At 36.6% G+C, this 10000-nt stretch overlaps 1 protein-coding gene across 6 annotated transcripts in view; it reads right to left on the bottom strand.

Moving 5' to 3' along the window:
- LOC118448192 (colorectal mutant cancer protein) overlaps positions 1-10000 on the bottom strand; it is a 26764-nt gene that overhangs the window by 14186 nt on the left and 2578 nt on the right. For 3 of the 6 annotated variants that reach the window (XM_085657441.1, XM_035881180.2, XM_085657442.1), the window contains exons 3-4: positions 6673-6902; positions 5503-5639 (exon numbers count right to left, since the gene is read on the bottom strand). In XM_085657441.1, coding sequence (XP_085513567.1) covers positions 5503-5639; positions 6673-6902 — 367 coding nt within the window. Of the gene's footprint in view, positions 1-2235; positions 2747-5502; positions 5640-6672; positions 6903-10000 lie in introns of those variants that run through there. The other 3 variants (XM_035881171.2, XM_035881172.2, XM_035881179.2) reach the window with 2 other exon arrangements.

The raw sequence follows: 10000 nt of genomic DNA, 5'->3' as shown, positions 1-10000 counted from the left end.
GAGAGAGAGAGAGAGAGAGAGAGAGAGAGAGAGAAAGAGGAAAGAAGAAAATAAAATCAAATACATCACTACATGTATATTAATATGCATGAAATGTAAAGAAGCGACTATTTCATATAGGCGTTTTCATAACACTTCACAAAGCCCTCTGATTCAATTTATTTCGTAATTCTTGCAAATTACATTAACATTAATCACGAACTTTTTAATCCAAATGTTTTTCATTTTCAATTCAAAGGGTAAAAGCTCGCAGCGAAAGTTAAAAAGTTTATCCAAAAAAGTAGACCATATATAATGTAATGAAAATAAGGTCAAAAGGAGTTATCAAATTCATTTAAAGAACATTGTTAATAGGTAAACATATATATATATACTTATACATATATATACATATATATATACTTATATATATATGTATATATATGTGGACATATATATATATATATATCCACAAGGAGGTTGCGGTCAAGGATTGCGGCAAGCGACACTAGGTTAAAAAAAAAGGAGAAAGAAATTATACATTCTCCTGACCGTTCTATTATCGAATCAACCATTAGAATGTTATCTTAGTAAAGACATCAAAATTGCCTGTAAATTCTTAACATTCCCATACGATAAAAAAAACGAGAATGGACGTGTTGCGTTTTAAACAAGAAAAGAATTATATATATATATATATATATATATATATATATATATATATACATATAAATATTTTAATATATTAAATACCGAATTATATTCAACTGATTTTCCATTCGGGCGCACTGATGGCCAATGTGGTATTCGACGTGTTAAACATTGCAACAATGAAAGACGTATTTTTGAACTTGAAAAACAGCTAACAGATAAATTCTATTTCTCGATGGTAGACGTCAATTTCTAGTAGTCAAGTCAATGCTTGGATCAGACAGACGGACGGGCTTTCACGGAGGTCGCTCTTTACCGTATAACGGGAGGTCTAATGGAAACTTCGCATTTCGCATTCTATAGCTGCCCCTCGGTACAATCGGGTATAAATAAGATACATTCCTGCGATGCCTTGAAAGAGTAAAAATGTAAATATTGCCTGGGCTCGCGTGTATTGAAAAGAAGAGAAAGCGTTGCGCTTGGTTCCGCAAGCAAGCATATTCCTTCGCTTATAGCTCGTATGTAGTATAAAAATGTTAAGTTTTTATTCCGGAAAAATTGCGAAGGAAATTAATTATTCGACGAAAAAATTGGTCACGAGAATGTGCTGCTCGCGACTATTATTACAAATACCATAATTAACTAACACGGTTTGTCTTCCATTAAGGTAAGCCCCTGATGGGTGAATAATAGCTCCGTCCCATTACACGCTGTATTGTTAATAGCCGCATCAAATGGCTTAATTAAAGTTACGAATGCGAATATTATTTTGGGTAAACAAATCGTTCTCTCTTTCTCCCTCCCCCCTCTCTCTTTCTTTCTGGTAATTTCGCTCATAGTAATGGTAAAAAGTATCGAAGTATATAATTGTGAGGAAAATAATTTACAGTTTAACTTTACAATTTGTAATTAATTATATAGAACGTTACATCTGCGTTTCATCGAATTCGAAGATCCTTCGATAAAGTTGAATAAAACGAGGCAATTAAATTATCAATAACGTAAACTGCAAAATCGAACAAAGATCGGTAAGAGTTAAAAGAAAAAAAGAAGCTTCGTATCTATGTGCAATAGAAGCGTGTAAAAGCATGAAGAAGACGTAGAGAACGAAAGAGAGAGAAAAAGAGGGAGAAAAAAGGGGGAAAAAAGAAACAGAAGAAAAAAGAAATAAAAAAGGAAAAGAAAATCGTGCACGGTAATTCTCAATAACACATATTCTTTCGAGATTGTTCTATCGATGATTATTATCTTTAATGAATCGATGGCAATGGTAGCGTATGGCGCACACGAAGGATAGAATGATGATAACCGATGGAATGTCACACAAACGCACTACACACTATGCACTTGCGTGCAGAAGCACAAAAGAAGGCGGGAGAGAGCACGTATGTATGTATGTATGTATGTATGTATGTATTGTATATATGTATGTATGTATTGTATATATGTATGTATGTTATGTATACATGTATATAATATCGGCTCGTGATAGAGGTGGAAACACAATCGGTATGCCGCAGCGCAATTCATACAGGGTGGTACGTAATTGCTTCGCATGGCATATCGATTGTCCTCACGAGGTCACCGTATACTTTCAAAGCGCACCAGTGGATATCCTACGATGATGAGAGGGCGGCATGGTTCGATTAAAAAACAAAAGTAATTTCTTCCTCTTCTTCTCCTTCTCCTTCTCTTTTTCCTTCTCCTTTTTCTTTTTCTTCTTCTTGTTCACGTAGATCACAATGAGGGAGAAGAAAAGAATAAATAAATAAAAAGAAAATGAAAAAAAAGCAAGTTTGAAAAAAGAAGAATATCTTTCGTTGACACTTAATCGAACGTTTCTCGATGTGCAGTTATCTCGAATATTTTGCGATCCGAAGAAGTTCTTTTTCGTTGACCTTGAAACACGTCGATAAATCGAAAACGATATGCACTGACGATGTACTTCGTATCTTTCGTAGAAATTTCTTTGGTATGAGATACACGCGGTTAAGTAGCGCTCTTTCTCTCTTTCCTTCTCTTTCTTTCGTATCTTTCTATTTCTCTCTCTTTCTATATCTCCCTCTCCCTTTCTTTCTCTCTCGATGTTCACCGCGAAACGTTCACTAACAGACTGAAAGCCGACGATTCTCGCACACCCCAAAGGTGTTTGACGAAGAGTCGGTCGAGCAGAGCCGAACCTCGCCGAATATCCTCGATCTTCGCTCGTTGCACCGCGTGCTCCAATTTTTCCCCCATCTTATATATCACTCGTTATATGTTCTGTATTTTCTCCTCTATCTCTCTATCTCTCTCTCTCACTTTCTTTATATATAGTGATTGGTGTGTCCGTCGTTAAACGAATGCTCCTGTTAATTTGATAGTTTATACAGTGTGACGTTTATACGGCTACGACACACGTCCGTCCATTCTCAAAATCCTGGCAATTCTATTTCCTTCGTATATCGTTTTGCTTGATTTACGCTTTTAATATATACATATACCCGGCGTTAATTTGCTTCATTGTAAATCCGTAAATTAAAATTTTCACTGTGTTTCCTTTCTTCATTTTTCATTATATACTTCAGCGTTGATCATTCACTTTTTTCTCATAGTTAAAATATGCTACCTGCACAATCGTACAATAAACATGTTCCACGTAGTATTTTGCAATATTTATCCGATTATATATATATATATATATATGTGTGTGTGTGTATTATATGCATCCTGTAACTCTATATACTCGTATATCTATATACTAACAATAAAAAAGATATATATATACATAGACGTATGTATATAGATATCTCGACTTTATTACGGTTCTCTGATGGGTTGAGAAGAATTCGTCCCGTCGTTCCTAGATGCGTGCGACGAGATGAAATTCTCCAGATAGATAGAAGAAAAACCTTCGTGTTAAGGTAAATATGGCGTAGAGAAGAAAAACGAAAACGTGGCGATAGAAAATATCTCTTCAGTGTCCTATAAAAACACATTGTCTTAGGGGAAAAAACAGGGACAACTTATTTATTGCTTAGAAAAAGAAATCTTTCTTTATTTCTATTTTATTTTTTTCTTCTTCGATGTTAATTAAAAAAAAAGAGGGAAATAAAAACAGAATTTCAAAACTTTTTCTTTAAATTTAAAAAAAGAAATGATAATAATAATAATAATAATAATAATAATAATAATAATAATAATAATAATAATAATAATAATAATAAAATAAATAAAAGATAATAAATGATTCATTATGATCAGATAACTAAAAATATTCTAATAAAACAGATCGAAATGAAATTATGTACATATTTTATGCAACACATTTTAAATTTCGTTAATACATGTACTTACTTAAGAATAAAACGTAGGATGAGAAAGAAAAAGGAGGGTAAGAAATCGTAAATATTAAAAATGAGGGAGTATAAACAAAGCAAAAACGAAATCATTTAAGTAGGCTAATTTGTACTCTCGTGAATTTACGCTTTAACGGAGCAGAAAAAAACGTCGCGTGTTTACAAATTCTCTGTTCTTCTTCCTCTCCCTACGTTCACTCTCTCCCTCTCCCTCCCTACCCCTCTCTCTTTATTCTTTTTTATTTGATCGAGGAGAGTAAGGTCGATTCAAAGTTATTCCGAATGAAAAAGAAAGGGAAGGGGGAGGAGAGAGAGAGAGAGAGAGAAGAAATTCCTTTCTCTCTCCGTCTCTTATTAATATCCACCATTAAATACGACTTCTCCCACGCAAATGGAGCATGTAAACATGAATGTGTACTCATGCATATACGTACGTACATACATACGTACGTATGTTTGTATGTATGTATGTATGTATGTATATGTGTACAACACAAAACAGCTTTTACGCTCATGTAAATTAGAAGATCTACAATACTTTTCATCCTATCGAGTATAATCGAGCTTTCTCGTATATTGATTTCAAGAGAGAGAGAGAGAGAGAGAGAGAGAGAGAGAGAGAAAGAGAGAGAGAGAGAGAGAGAGAGAGAGAGAGAGAGAAATTCTCTCTTTTTTCCTTCATATACGGATACAATATCTTTCTAAAAAAAAGAGAGAGAGAGAGAAAGAATCTAACGTATTGATGCACACCGAAAGTGATTTCGTCGTGCCTCTTTTTGTTTTCTTCTTCCTCGTTTATTCCGTCGAATGCATAAATCAAATACACCGTGGATAATGGATAGGATACTCGGTGATGGTGGGAAAAGTCCGCTTATAAGAGACGAGACAGCGATGAAATAGTTTTAACGAAGCGAAAGAACGAATATGAGGATGAATTTTTTTTATTTTCCCTTTCTCACTCTTCCTCTTAGTTTCGCGTAAAATTAAAAATTAAAAATTAAAAAAAGAAGAAAGAGAAAAAAGAAAGAGAAAAAAGCATAGAATGGCATTAGTATGCAACAGAGAAAAAATCGCGTATATAATACATACATATATTTAGAAGCTTAATCGATGGTCCGCGGCAATACACGGAGCGTGAAACTAACACGCGAGAAGCAGCGCAGCAGAAGTAGCAGCAGCGTCGGCAACGAGAAACGCTACGGTAGTGCTGCACTTGCATTTATTTGTCTTTCATTATATTTTATGTCGAAAGGAGTTTCCACTTGTGGATGCGATAAAACGAACGAATAGAGAGAGAAAGAGAGAAAGAGAGAAATAGAGAAAGACGATAACGATCGTCCTTCGATAAGAAAATCGACCAAGCCAGCAGAATAATATTTCTTCTTGTAACTGTACCGTCTTGCAAAAAAGTATGTAAGGTATCTATTCTCGTTAAGTTTCTTTTATTTTATTTTATTTTATTTTCTCTTCTCTTCTCTTCTCTTCATTTCTGTTCTTTTCTTTTTTTCTTTCTTTCTCTTTGATTTTATTTTACCTTATTTGCGAGGTCCAACATATTTCCAGATCCACCAGCGGCAGCCTCAACGAGCTTTTGAAGCGTGTGAGGCTCTGGCGAGAGATCACGAGCACCGCTATCGAATTCCCAACTCTCATGTCTCCCCGAAACTGTTCCTGAAAATCGATCGTAAATCGTTCGATAAAATTTACAAACAAATGCAACGAACGACAACAAATGCATAGATATTCCGATCAGGAAGAAACTATAAATCTAAGAGTTGGTCATATTGAGAAAGGGCTTGGGTTCAGATAGAAGGAACGTATTTTATAATTTTTTTTTTCTCTCTTTTGCGACGTTTTCCTCGCTTATACGGATTTGTGTCACGCTTCGAACGAATGTGTGTGTGTGTGTCTGTGTGCGTGGGTATACGCGTGTGTATATGCGTGCGTGCGTGTGCATGTGCATACACGGATGCATATATATATATATATATATATATATATATATATATAAGTTGACTACGAAAAGACGATTAGTAACACGATGTGTGATTTTCTCGAACGATCAAAAAGCTCTCACGAAAAAACCCACCCAGTTCCATACGTGGCCAAAGTGGTCAATTTCCTGCTCTTTGTAAATGGATGATCTAATATTAACTCAAGCGAACTCTGCAGAAAAGAAAGAAGAAAAAAGAAAAAGAAAAGAAGATGAAGGAAAAAGGACAAGGACAGGTTCCTCTTAATATAACCTCTACGAAAAGAATTTTTTCGCTAGGCAAAGGTCGCATTAATTTTTCTTTTTCTCGCGATTCATTTTGGACCACCCTCTATAAGGTAACACTATGTTCCTCTCATTTAGTAGTGCCTTCACTAATATTGATCCAAAAACAATCGATAAGAACTTATATTATAAGATCTTAGAGTTAAGAACTAAACGGTAAAAGCTATGCGTCTACGTGGCGACGAAGATCATCCAGCTTTTGACATTGATTACAAATTCAATAAAGCCAACGAACCGCTCGCGTCTCGACTCCTCATGAATATAAAATGCATGCCTCTTCCATTGGCCAAGTCATATCGAAGTCGACATTATCATTTTCTCAAGTTCATTCTCTTTCTTCGTATAATACAATTATAATACATCAATTATGCTCTATCTTTCTTTTTTTTCTTTTTTTTTGAATCGACAAAGATATTAAGATCTTACCAAGACTATTGTCACTGCTAGTTGGAAGATATTCCGGAGTATGCGTATGATGAGGACTCGTTCTGTGTTTACCAGACCTAAGGGCCTCGATCTCTGGTCGTAGAGCCAAACGACGTCTGAGGAACTCTTGATAGGAAATGCGACCGTGCTCGTCCGCACCTAATTCCCTCATCAATTCTTCCACGGAATTCTCCAGATTCAGTTCTCTGCATACCGTCAGCAAATCCTGACTGAAATTCATTTATTCCAATGGCAATCGTTTGCGTTTAAAAATTCATGACGACTTTACAAACATTATATTATAATAATTATTTATAAATATATAAATATGCATGTACATTGATTAAATTCTAAGACTTTATAACGTAAAGAATAAATTAAACAAAAAAAAAGAAAAAAAAAAAAAAAAGAAGAAATCAAAAAGGAAATCAAAAAGGAAAAAAAAAACAAAAATAAATTGGAACTTGAACAAAAGATGACAGAGAAACCAACTATTGATTATTACAAAATTCGTATCACGATTCGATGACACAGGATCATTACCGTAGGGGAAAGGACGAAATTTTGATACAACCCCGTCGTCCCATGGGAACCGTGTTGTATCAGAGTTATTCGATGACGTTGCTACCTGACATTTCGAAAAACAGAGAGAGAGGGGGGGAGGGGAGAGAGAAGAGAGAGAGGGCGGGAGAGAGAGAGAGAGAGAGAGAGAGAGAGAGCAATACCCATTTTATCGAAAAGCTCTTCTTTCCGCACGAAGGTAACCGCATGCGGATTGTTCGCAAAACAACCGCACAATAGATCCGACGAGTTAATAAGTGCCCCAGACCCATTGTTGGAACGCGTAAAATACTACCTACCTACCCTAGCTACCTACCCACATTGAGGGTGGTAATAGTGGGGGATTGCAGGAGACAGAGGGTGAGATTTCTCTTACCGAGCGTAAAACGTTCGATCGACTTCTCTCTTAGAACTTTTCTGTGACTACCCTGACGTTCACCATCATTTTTATTATTACATTTTTTCTTCTTCTTCTTTTTCTGAACACGTCTCGTGAATTTAACACCTCATTGAACTGTTATAGATAAAACCTCTGGATTTTAGGTTGGTGATATCGGTTAAATGATCGGATAATGCAAAAAAATTAATGCATGAACGTAAAAATGATTTTAAAAATAGATAAAAATTGAGGATAAGAAATCTCGGAACGATCGTTTCACGATTTAAATTGATAACGCGAATAACATCGATTTAAAATGACGTAGAATGATAGATCGATACTTTTCATAGCAAAAAATGATGAAAAATTGAGACTATGGAGGACACTTTGAGAAAGAAAAAGGAAAAAGATATACACATATCTGTATTATATATACATATATGTATACATAAAGAGAGAGAGAGAGAGAGAAAGAGAAAGAGAAAGAGAAAGAGAGAGAGAGAAAGAGAAAGAAAGAGAGAGAGAGAGAGAGAGAGAGAGAGAGAGAAACTGACTCGCAGTGGATATTTCGAGGATGAAAAGAGAGTAAAGTAAGGGCAGCGTTGATCCTCCGGAACAAGAGATACGTGTCGTTCCTCGTAAACCAAGAAAGAGTGAGAGAGAGAAAGAGAGAGAAAGAGGGAGAGAGTACCTGCACTCTGATATATACTCCGTTCTCTTCTTTGTCGGTTCGTTTGATGTAGAGCACAGGAGAGGAGACAGGACTTGCACGCGTATTACGCACAGGAAAAAACCGCCTGGCAATGAAGAAGAGAAAGGAAGGAAAGAAGGGAAAAAAGACAGTGACAGGAAAAGGACAGGGCCAGGAAAAAAGGTAGAGACAGAGAATGAGAAAGAAAGAGAAAAAGAAAGAGAGAAAAAGAAAGAGAGAAAGAGAGAGAGAGAGAGAGGGAAAGAGAGAGGAAGAGAAAGAGAACGCAAGTGGGCACTTGGGCATTCAGCTTCAGTTCGCAATTCTCGCGAGTTGGCAATCGGTTGGATGCACGAGAAGTACAAGTTTTCGAAAAGGGGCTTCGGAGCTTTTTGAGCTTGCGAGCTCAACGAAACGTGCGAAGACCTCAGAATATAAGGATCTTACCGGGCAAAAGTTAATGAGATTACAAAAGCGGCCGGCAATGAATACCGAAGAAGCAAAGGGAGAAAGAAGGAGTGAGAGAGAGAGAGAGAGAGAGAATCTTTCTTTTTCTTTTTCTTCTGTTTTCTTTTTTTATTCCTCTCCTCCTTCATTCTCTACTTCCTCTTTTCTCTTTAGCAGAGTCTTCTTAACCTGTCCGGTAAATTTCCCCTCTCTTCTTATTTTACCCTCCATTATCAAAGGTAGATCGAGAAGCCTGTAAAGCGTACTTCTTTTTTTCTTTTCCCTGTTGGACTCCCGCGTCATTGCATTCGAATAATTTCGAATACGGATCGTCAAATCAAGCGTGAAAAGTCCATTAAGCTTGACTACTTTCCCTTTTGAGCTTGAAGTAAACATCAAGCTTGCGAACATCCAGGAAGAGAGAGAGAGAGGGTGAGAGAGAGAGAGAGAGAGAGAGAGAGAGAGAAAGAGAGAGAGAGAGAAACGTTCGTAATTAAAAGATACTCGTTTGAAGGAGAGAAACGAAGAAAAAAAAAAAAAAAAAAAAAAAAGAAAAGAAACGAGACTGAGAGAAAAGATGCTCTAGTATGCATAGTTTAAAATTACGCGCGCCCAGACAATACACATTAACGGTCGATAAGAGCGATTATTTTTATCGACGGGTTTTTGCTCGTTGAGCTTTTATATTTGAAGACAGTATATGTTCGTAATTAAAGGCGCGAAACGGAGAAAGGGAAAACGGATGTACCGGAGGGATCGTATACGCGCTCTTTTCATCTCGTACACGCGCGAACAATCCTCTTTAATGTTCAGCTTCCTCCTCTTCCTCCTACTCCTCTTATTCCTTCATTCAGGAGGAAGAGGAGGAGGGAGGATGCTAAAGCACACGAATACTCCCCTCATCGATAAATTTGCATAGTGATTTATGGGACGACTCGGAAAGAGCGTGATACTCTCGCTTCGGTTATAGGGATGCTAAACCGAACGGTATAAATTTGTAAACGAGTGAAAACGTGTTTCGAGCATTGAAAAAACGGTAAAGTAGAAAGAGAAAGAGAATGAAACAGAGAGAGAGAGAGAGAGAGAGAGAGAGAGAGAGAGAGAGAGAGAGAGAGAGAAAGCTACGTGGAAGATCATAACAGACGCGGTTTGGTCCAGAGACGCGAAACTTCCTCTGTATGTAAAACCAACTCATTGGCCATTACCTTTCCGGTTTATTCATCGTCGTTGCCATTACGAACGAACACCGT

Source organism: Vespa mandarinia, chromosome 5 (assembly GCF_050613455.1).
Source record: "Vespa mandarinia isolate Hongniang chromosome 5, ASM5061345v1, whole genome shotgun sequence".
Lineage (NCBI taxonomy): Eukaryota > Metazoa > Arthropoda > Insecta > Hymenoptera > Vespidae > Vespa > Vespa mandarinia.
This window is presented reverse-complemented; position numbering and strand designations above follow the sequence as displayed.